This window comes from Rhinatrema bivittatum, chromosome 6 (genome assembly GCF_901001135.1).
Source record: "Rhinatrema bivittatum chromosome 6, aRhiBiv1.1, whole genome shotgun sequence".
In the NCBI taxonomy this organism is placed as follows: domain Eukaryota; kingdom Metazoa; phylum Chordata; class Amphibia; order Gymnophiona; family Rhinatrematidae; genus Rhinatrema; species Rhinatrema bivittatum.
Window position 1 is genome coordinate 318,778,497 of NC_042620.1, and position 19,073 is coordinate 318,797,569.

General features: G+C 42.6%; 1 protein-coding gene across 2 annotated transcripts in view; it reads left to right on the forward strand.

Annotated features, from left to right (window-relative positions):
• Positions 1-19,073, forward strand: part of LAS1L (LAS1 like, ribosome biogenesis factor) — a 145,787-nt gene that overhangs the window by 28,288 nt on the left and 98,426 nt on the right. For both annotated transcript variants that reach the window (XM_029607559.1, XM_029607558.1), the window contains exon 7: positions 8,192-8,301. In XM_029607559.1, coding sequence (XP_029463419.1) covers positions 8,192-8,301 — 110 coding nt within the window. The remainder of the gene's footprint in view (positions 1-8,191; positions 8,302-19,073) is intronic.

Below are 19,073 nucleotides of genomic sequence, written 5' to 3' on the forward strand. Positions count from 1 at the left end.
GGGTTCATAGAAGATATCAGAAAAGGAGGGCTGCAACAAGCAATCTTGTGTAAAGATTGCTTGTTGCAGTCTTGTCTGTACTGCTATGTATTGCTTGAATATTGCGAAAACATTTTGATATTGTTCATGTTGCCTATCTCCGAAATAAAAAGTATTTTGAAAAAAACCAAACAAACCAGCAGGTAGATCAAGGAGGATGAGACTTGAGTGAAGAGTTTGCTGGAGAGTAGAGGGGTAAAGCCAAAGTGAAGCAGATCCAGAACGACTTGAGATGAAAAAGTCAAGACACAATGGAGGTGAGCTGTGTTTTGAGCAGTTTGGATGCAAAAGAGAGGAGGGAAATGGGCCAATGGTTAGTAGGGCAGATAGGGTCCTAGGAAGGGTTTTTAAGCAGCGGCATGTTTAAAGGAAGATGGGAGTCGCTATAGGTGTGATAGATGGAAGGGATAACTGCAGCGGAGGTAAAACTGGGTTGCTGAGTGGGAATGGGGTCGGAGGAATGAGTAGTGAGTTTGGTGCGGTTTCCTTCTCTCTGATTTTAGAAAAAGAGAGTACCACAAGCCAGAGGGAGGTGGGGTGACTGAACTGGGGGTGGAGGAAGCAGTCTGGTGGAGAAATAATGATCTTGACATGGGAGAAGTCAGCCTTAGTCTGGGCAAAGTGGGAATGGGAGGCAGAGACGGTTTGAGGAGCGAGGTGAGGTCCGTGTGGCAAAGAGACAGTGGGAGGGGGTAAACCTCACCAAGAGAATAAGTTAATGTTGTTTTTAACCAGATTTATGGAGGATCACACTGGGTCTGATGCTCCTTTGAGGCTCCCCTCCCCTCATCAAACTTATCACGGAGGAGATCCTAGAGAACAAGTTTCAGGAGAGGGCTCAAAGCTGGACAAATATAAAAGGAACAGAGATACACACAGACCTCAGAATTGCAGAAAATGGAACTAAGCCAATGATTTTATTGGACAGATGTAATCACTGTAGCACTATACACCCACAGAAAGCCTTCTAAACCCAGCCAACCTTTTTTTAAAAGCTATAAAGCATTATGAAATAGAATTTTAAATAAAAACTGTAAAGCATAGAAGAGAAAACTTTGTGAAATAACTAAGCATTTTCCTTATCATTCTGCTATACCGGTCCAGATGTGGGATTTTCTCCCCCTGCTAGCAGATGGAGGCCGAGGATGCATCTTTTTCTGACATCATCACTGCTTAATTACCAGGGTGCAGCTCCAGCAAAAAGCCTGTATTCTCTGTTTCCAGTAGATGGCAGGATGGTACTGGTCTGGCGCAGCAGGAACTTCGAGAATTTTTGGGCAGTTCTGCCTTTCTCAGCTTTTTCTGCTTTATTGACAGCAAACTGTAGGCCAGGCTTCTGGGGCTTCCCAGTTAAGTGAGCCCAGTGGAAGCCTCCCAGCCCGGAAGGGCTGTTTTTCATGGCTTCAGGGGAGTTCTGGGAGCACTGAAGGAGTTTCAAGAATAACTCAATAGAAACTGTTTTTATTGATAATGTCAGACTATTACTGATTGTTTCATGTAGTTTTGAAATGCTGTGCCATATATGGTTTGGCTCTCCCCACCCCGTGTCTTTTTGACACAGGTCCAGGAGTCCTGCAGAAACTTATTACGCATTGCAATGGGGACTCTCTCCTGCTACTGCCAGCAAAATGCAAATAGTTGCTCAGAGGATAGCTCAGGTGGGAAAGCAGGATCTAAGTGAGATGTGTGGTTTACTCACTCATATCCGGCCTTTTGTCCTTCCGTGAAAGAGAGGGCCAATTGTAATTGGTTAGTATAGCTTCAAGCTGCTGTGAATGTTTTACTCTTGTTTCTGTTAATAGAAACGCCAGCGGGCTATATTAAAAATAATTAACCCATCAAAGACTGTCCCAGTTCCTGCTGCTTTCCTGGCCGGCTCTTCTTTTCCTTACAATTCTGATTATAACCCTGAAGAGTGGACCCAAGGGGCTTTTATTCTGAATGACTGACACCGGTTTTCTGTTTGCTTTGGATATCCAGTATCCCACGCTTGATCTCGTCGTTATGGTTTTGGAATGCCGTTTGGGGGACCCCAGTGAGATGAGTAGTTAGGGGTAGTCTGAACAAGCCTGCTGTGACTTGTGCATTTGTCTGCAGTTGGAGCCTAGGGAAGGAGTCGGAATAAAATACAAAAATGCTTGATCTGGTGGGAGGCAGTTGCATGTCAGCAGATTTCGTGGCCTGTAAGTCCTAGGTGATGGACTGCAGAGAGGGTGATTTCTAGAGTTGGCTGTTTTATGTTGCTGCCCTGCTGGGTCAGGGCGCAAGGTAAAACCTCCCCTCCTTGGCGTTCACTGATCGTTTAAACTCGGTATAGAAATGTATAGATTAACGAAGCTTGTTAAAATGGGCTCTAGTTGGTAGTTCGTGCTGCCACTGTTGGGAGTGAGGCAGATGGTTGTCTATTGTATCCACAAAATATTTCAGTTATAAAATTGCCTTTCCATACAGGCTCAGTCATTGTCAAAGAAAAACAAAATAACATGAGTTATCAAAAAAATAAACTAGGAAATGATCAAAATAAGCTATTGACCATTGATTATAAAATCCCATTAAAAACCTTTCAGCTGGCACTCAAAGAAGCAAAACCAAATCTTTCTTCAAATGTGTGTTGGAACATCCTGTCTGCATTGGCTAACAAGTGCGTCCGCTCAGGTTATTCCCCATGGAGCTTTTGCTGCTTGGCTCGATCTTTGACCTGGCAGTTTCCTAGTGTTCCTTTCTACTCCCACCTCGGCCTTCGTTCACAAATACCTGGGGATTGTTCCCCTACCGGCTCTCACTTAGCCCAGTCGCTGTGGTTCTGGTCCTTAAATCCGGCTGCTTGGGCGATTGAGGGGGGCTCCGAAGGCAGCCGTCTGCTTTGACTGCTGCTCCCTTTGCCACCAGGTGAGAATGGGCTTTTCCTATTCATGAAGCCCAAGAGCAAATGTCCTCGTTTTCAAGGTTGTGCACACATTTTGGCTTTTAAAGGAATTTGACTATCTGTTCAGAAATATTTCTGTAACAAGAAGTAGACTGCCCAGACGGTGAGAGTTAGGAAAATGTGAAGCAGCCTCTACTAGCAGTGAAATAGCACAATGAGGGGGGGTGGTATCTTTAAAATGCTCAGACTTCTCAGAATTCAGTCTTGTACTTTTTCCTACTCATTTATTTTCTTCCTCCTCTTATCCCCCATTTCAGGAGGTGATAAAAAACCAATTTTTTTTTTTTTAAACCTTTGCACTGCAAACATAAGACGTTGCCAGACGGGTAAGAGATTTTTTTCCTCTGGGGTCTGTGTAAGACACTGATGCTTTTGCCACTTTGCCTTGTTTCACTTGTGGAGCCAAGCCTGTGATTGTAGTGAAAGAAAGGACATTCAGAGGGAGCGGTTTCATTAGGCCTGTAAGCTGCATGTCCCGTCGTAGGATCCCAGGCCCATGCAGTAATTACACCAGAAGTCTGGTGCTAGTCAAAATCTTCACAGTAGCGCTTCTGATTCGGTCTTTGTCTTGCTCATAATCTATTTTATTTTTCCTTTTTGGTCCTGTTTTTGGCATAAAAGGTGTGTACGTTTTATTATGGAGCTCTGTCTGTGTTACATGTGTGCACAGTCGCGAGCAGCGTCCCCTCTTTACTTAGGTTCATGATGCTTGGAGCAGGTTAGGAGGAGCTTTCACAAGCTTTAAGTCCTAATGACTCTTTCAGAGTGAAATAACCACAGCACAAGAATTCCTGACTACTTTGTTTTAACAATTATTTTAAAAAATAAAGGTTCATACTTATTTTTTTTTTCTTTTAAAAGAAAAAGCACAGGGTCACTAGCAGACAAAGAAAACATTTGAAAAGTAACATTTGAAAGCTCTCTATGTAGGCAGCCACTGAGGTAGCAGAATAACTGGCAGTGCCCCACATCTGTCACTGGAACAGCAGTTGGACTATCTATTTCTGCAAGGTGAGACCTCAGCCCAGCCTTTTAATTGTCAATATAAAGGCACATTTGTAGGGGCTTTACAGTTTGGTGTACCTTGGAGGTACTCTGGTAGGATTAGAATATTTTGGGTACTAAGGGACTTTGATTTCACATTGGTCTCTCTTAAGTTTAGATGAGATCTTAAAACAGTGAGACAGGCAGAAGAGACTAATGATCAGGTCTCCTGGCCAAAGGGGCTTCTGCTGGCACAGGCATAGTGTAGTAAGAAATTTCAGGCTTGAAAGAGACTTAGCCCTTTGCCAACAAGGGACCTAATAAAATCAATCTCATTTAATAGATGAAGGTAAACAAGGACTAGTTAGCTCCTCCAGGCTGCCCAGTTATTCCAGCCTACACTACCAAGGATGCATCCCAGCTGCCAGCCACAGAAGTTGACCGCTTGCAGGATATTGCTGCTTGCACAGGGCAGCTTTTGTCGTCTTTCTCTTTGGTGTGTATTAATACTTAATGCAACACCACCCACCTGTGCCTTACAACCCAACTTTGTAACAGTCTAAACAGCTGCCAAACATCTGGCCACCTAGAAGTCTGTGACTTTGCTGGATGGTACCTAACCAGCACCTACCGTGACTGACTGACTGACTAGTTTCTGGAGAGTTGTAGCCTGCTGGTTCCAACCCGAGTACCTCCAAGAAAAGATGACTTTTGGTAATAGCACTATAATGATCCACCACCACAACTCATAACGCAGTGCTGTAGAGATACGCACAACAGAGTCCCTGCTCTGATCTCCTACCATGCTCTGTGGAACTTACCATCATCAGAATAGACGTGATTAATGAGTTAGTATAAAGTGTATGTATTGTAGTGAAGGGGTTAGGATTTAAGCTTCAAAAAGGGGAGCTTTTAGACAGAATTTTAATACAGCATGATACACTAATTCAAGAAGTCTGTTCCAGGCATATGGCACAGCGAGGTGGGAGTTGACAGTAGAGGAGAGGTACAGATAAGAGCTGTTTTGTTCGATGAATGAAGTTCACGACGAAGAGTATAGGGCGAGAGAAGATAGGTAATGAGCTGCAGAGCGAATGCATTTATAGGTGAGTAAGAGAAGCTTGAACTCTGTGGAAGTAGATGGGGATCCAATGTTGTGGCTTGAGAAGAGGGAGGTTACATAATCAGAGTAATGTTGGAGGAAGATAAGTTGCAGCCAAGTTATGAATAGACTGTAGTGGAAAAAGATGGTTCAGTGGAGGCCCGCAAACTGCAGTTGTCTAAGAAAGAATGCTTGGTAGCATGCATAGAAAGGAAGGGAAGGATTTTAGGGATGTAGCAGAGGAAGACATGACCGGCTTTAGTAGTGTTTTGGATGTGCATAAAGAAGGAGAGAGGCATGAAAAAGGACCCCTTGTCACCTTTCAATTTCACTATACCACTACGGGCCTCCCTTCCTTCTTTCTCCATAAATCTGCTGGGCCTAGTTCCACATACCTGAGCTTTGCCTTTGGTTTGTAAACAAACTCCTGGCAGCCCTACAAAACCAGCTTCCCCCCCCCCATTTCCATCTTAAAATGTTAGGACTTCCAGCTCTGTGCTCCTTGAGGCTCTCTATGTACCTCTTCAGTTAATGGAAAAGCAGGGGGCCATTTAGAGGGATGCACTGCTCCTCTTCCTTCCTTCTACTTGCTTGAATAGTGACATAGTGGTGAATAATTGATCATCAGATGCTAGGCAACGCTGACATCAGATGTTTTCTCCAAACCTGACACAGGAGAAAGGAAAGTTTTTAAAAACACACACTTCATTCTCCAGCTTGCACAACAGATTTGTCTGTGGACTTGTGGTATACAAGAAACCCAGCGATAGGCCTGAGAGCTCTTGTTCGGTGTAGGAATGTCTTGAAATCGACGTCGCCAGACTGGCTGCTTTTGTCCTATTAAAAGCTGTCGAAATATTTCTCTCCTGTGTAGTACTGACCTTGTCTTGCATTCCTGACGTGCCATGGTGCATTTTTTTTTCTCTCCCAATTGAGTGTGCTCCAGCCATAGTCTGAGCAGAAGTGCTACGCCTGAAAAGGCTGCCCCTTCTTCAGTGAGCATGTACTAGTAGAAAGGGACTGGGCAGCCTGTAAGGTCCACTATAAAGGTCTTTCAAAGAAATTAAACAAAAAGTAAGGCTGAGACGGCACCTTTTGATGTGGCTGAGAAACTTAACATGCAAGGTTTGGGGACTGCTCCTCAGGTGAGGCGTGGACCTTAGTTCTACCCAAGTTTTAAACAGTCTTTAACCTTACAAAAGTACTATTAACCCCCACTTTTTAAAATTGGCTTTTCCACCAAGATGGCTCAAAGCGAGTTGGTTAAGCAAGAATCAGTGCAGTTCTCTGGAATTTAAATGCACGATTGCTCGGGAAGGGGAGTTACGGCACTACTAGAGAAGGTGAAGGGCTGAAATAGACTGGCATCAATGGGATGGACTGCTTAATATTGTGGTTTTGGTTTAGTATCCTGTGCAAGTAAGGTGCTCCAGAATGGTACAGGATATTAGGTGTCTCCGTGTAGGTGTTAGTGGAGTTCAGATTATTGGCTAGCACTGAAAGCCAGGTTTTAACCAGTTTCCTGAAAGATAGGAGGTCTGAATAAACATTCATCTAGAAATCCAAAGTGTGAGCTCTCAAATCTGTAAGTGAAGCATTAACACTGGGCCTCTTTTGTATCTGTGGCTCTGAAGGCCATGAATCTTCATTGCCCTAGTTGGCTCTGTCACAAGTTGCCAGATTATGCTGCCCCTTCCTACCGCTATTAAGTTTCCATGCTCCCTTTTGTAAGTTTTTTTTTATTTTTATTAAATGTCTTCAACTGCGTGCAGGGTTTACACTGGGCCAGTCCTGAACATAAGATGTATATACTGTAATTGGCAATAAAAATAGTTCACACTGGCTTTCTGGATTAACCATAACCAGTTATTTATCAAGTCTGCCTTTCATTCACCGTTTATACCAGCACATGTTCCAGGATAAGAGATGGATTCTAGGGCTCACGGTGCTGCCTTTTCACAGAACAGTGAGTTTTCTTTAGGTGCTTCTTGGTATTGGATGGTAACGTATTTTAAAATCTTTCCCAAGCATATTGAGCCTTTATTCAGACCAATATTTAATATCTTCATTTGCCTCTATTCCCACCTTGCTGAATATTCAAACTTTTTCTTTAACTATTGAAGTAGTCCAAGCCCTGGTATGGTAAAGAGGGGTCATGTGGAAGCAGATGTTGCTGAATAAATCTCCCCTGTGAACCATGGTGCTTTAAAAAAAAAAAAAAAAAAGTTTGACAAACCAGTGTTGCTGATGAGGAATTGGGAATCTTCTTGAGAAATTACTCTGATTTTTATGGAGCTGTGTAATCTTGTATTCTGGCAGGTGGCACTTGTGGACAAGTGCAAGGTGATACATATAAGGAAAAATAATCCATGTTGTAATTACATCTTAGGAGCTACCCAGGAAAGAGATCTAGGCATCATAGTAGATACTACATTGAAATCGTCAGTTCATTGTGCTGCGGCAGTCAAAAAAACCCAAACCATGGTAGGCATTATTAGGAAGGGAATGGTGAATAAAATGGAGAATGTCATAATGCCTCTGAATCGCTCCATAGTGAGACCGCACTTTGAATACTGTGTACAATTCTGGTTGCTGCATCTCAAAAAAGATATAGTTGCGATGGAGAGGGTACAGAGAAGGGCAACCAAAATGATAAAGGGGATGGAACAGCTCCCCTATGAGGAAAGGCTGAAGAGGTTGGGGCTGTTTAGTCTGGAGAAGAGATGACTGAGCGGTGGGGGGGGGGGGGGGAGGATATGATAGTCTGCAAAATCATGAAAGGACTTGAACAAGTTAATGTAAATCAGTTATTAACTCTCTCAGATCATGGAGCAAGCAGCTCATTTGAAACAAATTGAAGAAAATTATTTTTCACTCAGCTCATTGTTAAGCTCTGAAATTCATGGCCAGAGGATGTGGTTATAGCAATTAGTGTAACTGGGTTAAAAAACAGATTTGGGTAAGTTCCTAGAGCAAAAATCCATAAACTGCTATTAATCAGTAAGGAATAGTAGCTTGAGATCTATTTAGTGTTTGGGTACTTTTCAGGTACTTGTGACTTGGATTGGCCTCTGTTGGAAACAGGATGCTGGGCTTGATGGACCCTTGGTCTGACCCAGTATGGCATTTCTTATGTTCAGGTGCTTGAGGATCTGCAGCAAATCTCCAAGGCCAAGAAAGTGTGGACCTCCCCTTCCTCCAAAGTGAAATGGATCGTTGCTCAGGTCAAAGCTTTTATGAAGGAAGACAGGTATGCTTTAAATACTCTCCAATGCTGCAGCAAAACTATGTTGAAAGTATTTGGTGTACTGTGTACCATTCAGCGTCGCAGAGCTCTTGCACTGCTTGCTGTGTGCATTACTATGATGGCAATTGGGAATGACCTGCATAAGTCAGATTTTTTTGCTGTGGAATGTTTTTTAAATACATAAGATATTTGCTTAAAATTCAGCTCAAATCAAAGGCAAATAACTTTCTACTGAAGTCTAAAAATATATCTAGATGTCTTGGAGCCACTTACTGAGCCATTGCCTCTTCTTGTCTGAGAGTTGTATTTATTGAATCACTTTTATAATATGTCCTTATATTCAGCAAAAAAGAGAGTGCAGATAAAGCATACATAAGTAACCTAAAACAGTGAGAACATTGAATGACACATCTTATAAAAATGTACCCCAACCTTCCAGGGCATCTCTTAAGTGTAATCTGGTACAGCCTTGAAAGTAAAAGCCCTAGAACTAAAGCTAATTTATCTTTGGCATACCTTTTTAAAAGCTTACGACCCAGGGAATGCACGCGTGCGCAGGAAGAGAATTCCAAAAGCAAGGAGCCGCCACTGAAAATGATTGCTCTCTAGTTCTAAAACACTTAGCTGTGTTCATGGGGTTTTTTTTTTTTTTAAGTCAAATATATTTATCGAACACAAATATTACAAATATCACATCCATTAATATAAACAAAAAGGAACATCACAAATACACAGGTATCTGTGTGCATTGTCTCACAGTAGACCACCTCGTTTTACATTGTTCCTAGTATATACCCCCTCCCCCCAAAACCTTTTAACACATGACAAAAAAGAGCCATACAGGTAACCCACCTCACCAACCAGGTCCTTGTGGCCTGGTTTTTGGCCTCTGTTGGAAACAGGATGCTGGGCTTGATGGACCCTTGGTCTGTCCCAGCATGGCAATTTCTTATGTTCTTAACCCTTCCATGACTGGAACCAGATCAAGCCGGCAGATGCCATGTTCTTGTACATCTGACCGGTGCCATGAATAACTCCCTCGCCTATTACCCCTCCCTCCCCCAATTGATTTCTAGATGTGGGTGAATTCAAAACGAAGCTCCTCGCCTTACCAGACAGGGATTGAATATATTTATCCCAAATACTCAAAAAACGTGTTTTGGCCCTGAAGGACAAGCGAGCTGCCCTAGATTTCATGCTTATCGAATGTATTGCGTTACGCCGTTGCCAGTAGGATGGAAATGATGATTTTTCTTGCCACACTAGTAGTATCAAATTTCCGCACAAATAGCCTTTCCTCTTTTCTATTTCGCCTTGTAAAGGTATGGAGCATCCCATTAAATTATTAATACATGCCAGTATTTTCTTCCAAAAGCTGTGAGTAAAAGAACCCGGTGCTATATTGTATTTAAGACACAGCTCTGCAGTTGTCAATTACACTTTAAATGCCAGAGATTGTGAAATATATGCCCCGATGCAGAATTGCATCTCCCTAAGATAGCTATTAGGAGACAAACTCAGCAGGTAATGGGTTATCATTCACTGAAAACCCGCACTCCTCCCTCCACAGTGCCCATAAAGAGGATACCCAACCCATAGGCCTAAATCCCAATAGCCCTTTATATCCTTCCTTTTTTCCACATAAAAGAACGAGTCAAATTTATCTACTATAGACAGAACCAAAGCTGCTGATGACACAGAATTAATGCAGTGCCATAGTTGAAGGTGGGAGAAGCTATCTATCGTAGGTATACCATATCTTACTTGTAAGGTCTGAAAGGGAAGAATAGTACCTGCTTCAGAAGGAACATGTTGGAGCTGTGTGTGTGTGTTTTTTTTTGGTTTTTTTTTTAATAATCTCTATTAAATTTAAATATAATAAAATTCAAGTAAACTAGCATTAGAAGAGAGAACATATATTGCATATAATAACTTGTATTATTTGTATATCTGTTTTCTTATCTCGCTGTACATAGACCACTATGGTGGAGAAAAATAAAGTACTTCCAAAAAGGAAAAACTCAAAAACCACCTCTCCGTCTCTTATCAACACTCAAAATATTTGCTGTAATAAATATCAATTTTGAGTTTTTTCTTTTTGGAAGTAGTTTTTCTTGGATGGAAAACATATTTAGCTCTTTCTTTTTTTTGGAGAAAAATAAAGAAAATAATTCACTGAAGAATTTTAGCACTTATTAATTAAGGCTTTTTAACCCCAGTTCTGGAGAAACAACTCTAATTGCTCAGGATTCTTGAAAACATATCTGTAAGTTACAAAATTATTACATTTGCAAGGGAATCTGAAGAGTTAAAAACTTGTTAATGTGATTACCCTTGATTTGCTTTCCAAAACTTTTTCCACCTAACCTGTATGGCTTTAGCTATTTCAGGAAATATTGTAGTTGTGGCCACATCACGTCCATTATAGACAGCCACAACTACTGCTACTTATGTCTAGGCCTGGATCATGACCAAACGACCTGCTGAGATTGTGGTAGGATGTCATCCCGGGCTCAGAGACTATGAGCAGAAAATACCTTGGCCCAACTCTCAGCCTCCTTGTCATTTCTGGAAGAGGTTGGGGAGCACCTCAGGTCTGCTCAATTGTCTCCCAGGATGGTATGGATGCCCTCAGGAGCAACAATGCCATCCAGTCTCTGTAGGCATGCTGCTGGATGCATTGTGGATACATAAGCAGGCAGGGCAAGAGAGAACAGCCCATGCGGACTAGTGTTATTCAGTGTCTTTGCAGCCTCAAAAGGCATTGCATGTGTCAAGGCCCACTCGCGTGGCACCGCCACGGACACAAACTGTACTGAGGCCGGCACATATGACGCTCAAGACATAGCGCTCAGCGCCACAACCTGAATACATGGTGTACAAAACAATGCATTCAGTGTGTTTGGTGCACACGGCACATATGACGGCTCATATAGAACGCACTATGGCGCAGAAGTAAAAAAAAAAAAAAACGCACTCATGGAGCCGAAAACAACAAAAAATAGATGCACCGTTCTATACGCCCAGCACATTCGGTGCAAGAGATTATCCAGGGGGCACAAGTGCCTGTAGAGCATCACAGAAGACGGGATAGGCTTGATTCTACCTCAGCTATTGCTGCCCTTTCAAAGACACACAAGATTCATAGGCAAGAAACAGCTGAAGGAAGTGAGTTCTGCTCCCCACCCTCATCGGCCTCCTCTGGGGACAGCTTTTTCTCACCTGCTTCTCCAGAGGCTATTCCAAAGGAATGGCAGCAGAGGGACCTTCCTGGTCCCATGGACATCTTTCATCACCTAAGGTACCGAAACCATTGTATCATCCCATGCCAGTACCAACAGATGCCCAGAGCACGTTGCTCCCTTCAAGCCTATGGCAGCAAGGCTTCAGATTGCCCACATCCCAGCCTATTTGCTCCTTCTTACCACTGACTTCAGCAGAACCAGTGCATACCCAACAAGATGTAGGTCGAGAACCCTCCAGTCTTTGGTCTCACTGCTCCCGGCAGGCAGTGGAACAAATAACTGATATTGTCTGTAACTCTTTTTGTTTTTAATAATTATCTTTTTATTGACTTCCAAACAACAAAAACATAGGCAATCCAATAAACAGAGAATAAAAGAAGTCAGATCAACAATTACAAAGTAGAACCCTTAATTAAGGTAGATATTGATACTCTACGCAAAGATTGCCGCACAGCATCCCACTCCTTTCCCGAGAAGGATTTCCCCAAATCTCGTTCCCAGATTAGAATATGCTTCAGTTTTTTCCCTGGGGCACGTGTTTTAAGATACCATACAATTTGGAAATAAGGCTTTTAATTTTCTCTTCTGCAAAGCAGTAACCCTCAAACAGGGATTTGCCTGGCCCAGGAGATATTTTAATACATATTTTGTGCAAAAAATGGGATATTTGCTGATAAGATAAGAATTCAGATTGGGGCAGCCCGTAGAGAATGCATAGCTGCTCAAAAGGCAGCAAACGGCCATCTACCCAAAGATGCTTAACCATGTACACCCCTTTCTCTAACCATAGTTTAAAGGCCTTAGGTTGAAGACATGGTACAAAAGTAGTATTGTGAAAGAGACGAGTTGACAAAGTATTCTGTGTCTCCTACTAACCTACAATGCCACTTCTTCCATAGGTTGAGTGAGTGACGTGTTGTAGGTAAGATATGTAAACTACTCCTCCATATTCTGCTAGGCTGCCATAGCATGGCGGCAAGTGGCATTGGGGCAGCCCGTGCTTGCTCTAGCGTTACCCATATTTTGGATGATCAAGCTTATGCCAGTCAATTACTTGCCGAAGCTGCGCTGCTACATAGTACAACTCTATATTGGGACCTCCCAGGCCACCATCGAGCTTAGTCATACTGGATAGAACGCTTCATCCTTGGGGGATGCCTGTTCCAGATAAAGCTAAAGATTTTACGCTGCCATCGTTTCAGCAAGAGGTTGGGTATGAAAGAGATAGAGGAGGCACGGTAGGACATTCATTTTAATTAGTGCAACTCTACCCAACCAAGATACAGATAGTCGATCCCACTTTTCTAAGTCCCGCCAGAAACTAGTCCGTAGGGGAGGATAATTTAAGTCGTACAGGGAAGATGGGTGTTGTCCTAGGTAAATCCCCAAGTATTTTAGCTTTTGTTTAGCCCACCTGAATGGATGCGGCGTTTTCAGGGAGACTACCATCTTAGTCACATGGCACGTTTAAGATCTCCGATTTCTCCCAATTAACCTTAAATCCAGACATTCTGCTAAACGTATCCAGCTCTGTTTCAATAGCAAGCAATGACAGGTGTGGATGGCTCACTGTAAATATAATGTCATCTGGAAATAAGGAGAGTTTAAGTGTCCTATCCCCCCATCTGAATACCTGAAATGTTATTGTTCCTAATTTTAATTGCAAGGGGTTCAAGAAATAGGGCAAAGAGTGGTGACAAAGGTCAGCCTTGCCTAGTGCCCCGGCCCACTATAAAGTCGCTAGAGTATCCCCCATTAACTTGCACACATGCTGCGGGGCGTTCATATAATTTATCTATCCAGGTTCAAAAACCCATGCCCTCCAAGACTTTTGAAGCACTGAAAAAAGTGTGAAAAGCGGAATATAAAAAAAATCTAAATTGAAAAAGGTAGAGCCAATGCATGAGGTCAAAGACCTTTTCTGCGTCTATGGCGAGAAATAATGTCTGATTATATTCTTTATGTACCCACCACATAACGTCCACAAGCTTTCGGACATTATCACCAGCCATCCGGCCAGGGATAAATCCCACTTGGACTTGATGTAGAAGCGTAGCTATATGAGCATTGAGCCGGGCTGCTAGGATTTTAGCTAATATTTTAAGATCCAAGTTAATTAATGATATGGGCTTATAAGATCCACAGACCGTGGGGTCTCTGCCAGGTTTGGCATTAACCGTAATGCCTGCCAAATTAGACTTTGGCATTAAGGATCCCCCCCCGCCCTTAGGAAATTGTACATTTTCTGCAATGGTGCAACTATATAGGAGGCGAATTGTTTATAAAAGCGTATTGTTAGGCAGTCTGGGCCTGGTGCCTTGCCTAGGTGCAGGTCCTTAACAGCTAACAGTATCTCAGGTGTGGTAATTTCCCTGTCCAGTTCATCTTGGATTTCCTGCATGAGGGAGGGAAGGTCAATATCCTGAAGAAATTCCGAAACAGCGTCCGGAAAAATATTAGTATCTGAGCTATAAAGGTTCTCATAAATTTTCAGGAATCTACTTCGGATTTCAGCTGGTTTAAACAGCATGTCACCTTTCTCATCTTTAATTTTAAGCACTAAATTTTGGGACACTACTTGTTTCAGCTTACGTGCCAATAGTTTCCCTGCTTTATTACCTGATTCAAAATGCTCCTGCCATACCATATTCATTGAGTGAGCTAGATTGAACACTTCTTCCCGTTTCAATTCCTCGCTAGCCTTTTGTCAACTGGGTCAAGATGTGGGGGGTTCCCCTCAATGCATGCTGGCGAGCTAGGGACTGTATGGAGCACCTTAGATCCTCTCATTTCCTTTTCTTACATTTCTTAACAGGCCGCTCTGGAGATGAGCAACCCATGTGCATAGGCTTTAAAGCTATCCCAGACTACTGTGGGATGGGTTTTGCCATTATCATTTAAAGAAAAAAGATTGGATATCTTTTTGAAGTGACCTACTAAACTCGAGATCTAAAATCAAAGAGTCATTGAGGCACCAAAATTTGAGCACTGGATCAGAATTTGTAAACGTTGCATCAAACCACACAGGGGCATGATCGGACCACAAAATTGCTTCTACCCCAACTTCACGCACATTGGTACAAAATCTCTTATCTATCAGAAAATAATCAATTCTTGAATAGTTATTGTGTACAGATGACTAAAATGTATAAGAGCGTGAAGATGGAAAAAAGGATCTCCAAACGTCAATCAAATTCCAATCTTCCATAAAATTACTCAGCTGAGCCCTGTGGGATGGGGACAAAGCTGATGTTCCGGAAGTATCCAGAGTGGGCACCCATGCTGTATTAAAATTCCGCCCAATTGTCAAGTTTCCCATAATGGTAGGAGGCCACGCTCTGTAGAGCTTCTGAAGGAAGCTCCCTTGGCCCTGGTTAGGGGCATGCAGATTGACCAAGGTGTACGGGACTCAGTTGACTAGTATTTGTAAAATTAGATACCTTTCCTTCGGATCTTTGGTTATACCTTTTGAGGTCAAACAGAGTTCTGGGAAAATAAGATACAGACTCCAGAATACTTCGATCCTTTATCACAAGGGGGAAAATAAGCACAGGGAAAGCGAGGGTGCTTCAAGAAGAGTTCAAAACGCGACTTAAGATAAGCCTCTTGTACGAGGGCTATGTCCACCTTATAGCGTTCCAGTTCTCTGTATAATAAGTGGCGCTTGAAAGGGGACTTTAGCCCTTTCACCTTTATAGAGAATATTCGAAAGGTGGCCATTTTGCAGACTAAGGTAATATCCTCATACTCAATTTTGGGGATAACACACCCATGGCCCTCATCCCTCCATAGAAAACAGTTGTTACACACTGCGCCTCCACAAATCATAGCCATATCATACATATGGAGCAAAACCAAAATAGCATTATTTTTAAAAAGACACTGAGTGCTAAACCCTACCCGCCCAACCTTTCTCGCCGACACCCCAAAGGTCTGCTTAAACCTTCATGCAGACCATACCCCTTCATCTCTTGGGAGGAAACTCAGCCACACCCAAGGGAAGATTCCCCATCTCACCCGGCGAATCAGTACAACAAAGTTTGTGGTAGAAATGCTATCACAGTGTTACCAGCCTAACCAGCAAAGATTATACAAAGTTCCAAAGTTCAACAGTGAGCATGTGAAGTTTCAGGATACCAGGTATTCAAAATGAACCATATTTAGCTGAGTACTGCTAAAATTCACACGGTGCGAGATGACGCATAAAATAAAGGAATAGACCTTCCTGCTCAAATCATTTTTGTTCAAAATGGCAGTTGCACAGTCAGGTAGGCTCACTAGGCAGTACTGAATATCTCCATTTTGTCTCCGCAAGCAACGGTTTCTTTTACAGACTCACTGCCATGTCGGGAACTCTGTTCTAGGGAGCCAACTTTTATCCAATGGCGCAGGCTGCGTGGCATGGGTGGAACCTCGTGGTTTTAAAATGGCGGTCGCTTCAGCGGCAGTTCAGATTTTAGTAGAAGTCCCGTCGCAGGTAAATAGGAGACCAAAAGGGTGTGGCCAGTGATATTTTATATTTTCCTTTCGAAGTTATGCAGTAATTTCCTTAAGTTCTAAACTACTCTGCAGAGTCACTCTGGAGAGATCTGCGTAGATGGAGATTTCTTGGTTTTCGCAGGTCTATGCCAGTTGTTGTCTGGCTGCGGTTGCAATTGTTTCTTTTATGGCATAGTCATGAAAGCGGTTGCTGTTAATCGGCCCAAGCAACCAGTGTGCTCTATCGATTTTAATTTCAGGGATATCGCTTGCAGCATCGTTATTGTGGGCACTGAGAATAAAATGACGGTCTCCTCACGGTCTCAGCACAATCGGCATTCTCCATTTCCTTGACACCTCGAAACTGTAGGATATTTCGAAGAGTCCTGTTTTCCAGGTCCGCAAGTTTTTCTTTTAAGGAGGTATTATCGTTTTGCAAAGTAGCACCGTACTTCTTGTGAATTCTTTTCATCTCTTCTCGACAGTCCAGCCACGTGTTCAGCTCATCTACGCGTTGGCCTAAAGAGGAAATTTCCTCTTTAATTTCTGCCATGCTTTGCAGCAGCTCTCACTTGTTGGGTTTTTTTAAAAAATCTTTTCGCAGCTCGCAAAACCAATCTCTAAATTTCTCTCTAGTTGGTAGTTCTGTGGCAGCTGGGGATGTTGCATCAGTGGAATCTAGGCCTAGTTAGACTTCTCCGGGCCTATCCGGTGCCTCGTTTGTTTGATAGGAGAAATGGCAAAAAATCAACCTTTTTTTTTTTTTTCTTCGCTTCGTAGCCATTGTCACTTCTTATACTGCACAGAAAGCCAAAAAGAGGGGATAAAGATAAAGTTTGGATGCTGCTGCCACCATCGGTGACTTCACTTCCTCCCTGTCTGTAACGTTTTTACTTCTTTGCTTTCACAGCAAACATCTTTTCCACCGGCATACCCAATTCACCTACTGGAACCTGTGAACACACCATTACCTATTCCAGATATACTGGATGTTGCTGAGGAAGATCCTTCTCTGCCATCTCCACCCTCGGAAGAAAATCATCTCAACGTTTTGTTTCCTATTATCCAAACAGGTTGGGAACACCAGTTGCAAAAAGGACACTTTTTTTTTTTTTCCTTCCTAATTTGATTACAAATTTCATTGAACATTATGTAGCAAAATCCCTCACGCTGACACAGTCTGTGAAAGCATACCAGGTCAGAGCAACCACGGCTTCTCTAGCACACCTAGGAGAAGTGCCTATTGAAGACCTCTGCAAGGCAGCCACCTGGTCCCTCCAGTCACACATTCATGGGGAAGCCAATTCAGATAGATCAGTGGGGAGAGCAGTCCTCTATCGTATCTCATCCAGTAATAAGCTACCCACAGAGGAGTCTGAGATGTATTTATTTAAAAAAAAAAAAAAGGAAATTCAGAGGCAAGATAAAATAGAACTATTGACCAAATGTAGCCTCTCTGATTTTTCATTTACAACCTTCAGCTTGGGACTCCCCAATTACCATGGCTGATTCAGCCTGCTTACTGATGGAAAAGAAGCAAGCTTGCTTATTGTAAACCATGTTTTCTGTCGATAAGCAGGATGAATTTAACCATGCGTACCTGCTCTTCTTCCCTGGACAGCGTCCCTACACGTTACGGAAAAAATCGTTTTCACTTTGATATAAACGGAGGAGACTTCTGGAAGGCTCATTTGCGTGGGAACTACCGTGCATGCCCAGTAGGGTAAAAGCCTTAGCTTTGAGAGACAGCTACGCCTAGTCTCGCCCTGATGACCTCACCCATTGAGCATGGCTAATTCATTCTGCTATTTACGGAAAACACCATTTATGGTAAGCAAACTTGCTTCTTCAGGGCATTTCAATTTTGTTTGAAGATTTTCATGTTGTTGCAGTTCCTTATTTGAGTTTCCTTTATTTTTCCTGTATTCTTAATACAAGATATTTGTGGTCTACGGGGATAATTCTTATTTCTTTTGTATTCTCTTATATTAATGAATTGTTATTGTTTTTCTGTGCAAAGTTTATTCTTTGTAAATTAAGTAAAACTGAGTAAATAAAAAGATGAAAAATAGCGATTCTATTCCCAAGGAAAATCTTTTTTTTTTTTTTTTTTTTGTTAACTTTGAAAATTATTTGTAGCATAGCATTTTTATATAATACAAAGGCATAAATAACAAAACAAAGTAGCACTCGGGACTCCTAGATTCTGAGATTTAGGTAATGTAATACCCATAGTAACATCCCCAGGCAGAGTAAACTAAGGGCTGCTATTTACTAAGGAAGTAAAAAGCATCTTAACAACTTGACCAGTGGTGACCTAGAGGAACATCTTGGAAAATTCAGTATATATAGATGACATTTATGAGAGAAATTCTCAGCATTCTCCAACTTGCAATGTAATATCTCATTGTCTTGTCTTATAAGAGCTAATGAATTCTGCAAGATGGAGATCTGAACATCTAAATTTGCAATTTTCCTCTCATCGTCTTGAATTGTAGAATGAGTGTCAGCCTGGGAGTTTATCTGCTCCATAGAAGAAATAGATTTAACTATCCTGGCTGACAGCCTGCTCCACAGAGTTTCTAAGGTGACAGTAGTGGATTGAGAAATGGTTAAAATCCTCGAAGAGCCACCCACCACAAAACGTGACTCTACTCTGAGACCACAAGACCCTGACCTGCTTGGAGCGCTGCCTGTCGGGCCCTTCTAGCCTTCTGTCACCAATGCTGGTGGATGACATAGGGGGGCGCCTACCATCTGGGAATTGCTGTGCCCTGCGGCGCGCAGCCATGGCTGGCACTAAAACGCATCTGTGGGGCCCGCCCCAACATCAAGATTTGGGCTGTCTTGGTTCTGGTGTCCATGGGTAAGAAAAGAAAGGGGCCTCTTCAATGTACCCCAGCCAAGATGAGCCTTCCTTTTCTTATTTCTCAGTCCAGATTGGATCAATATTATCCTAGCACCGTAGCAGTATCAGGGCTCTTGCTTGCTTCTGCATCATCGAAAACATCTATCTCGCTCCGTCCATATACATGGTCACCACCCTTCCTG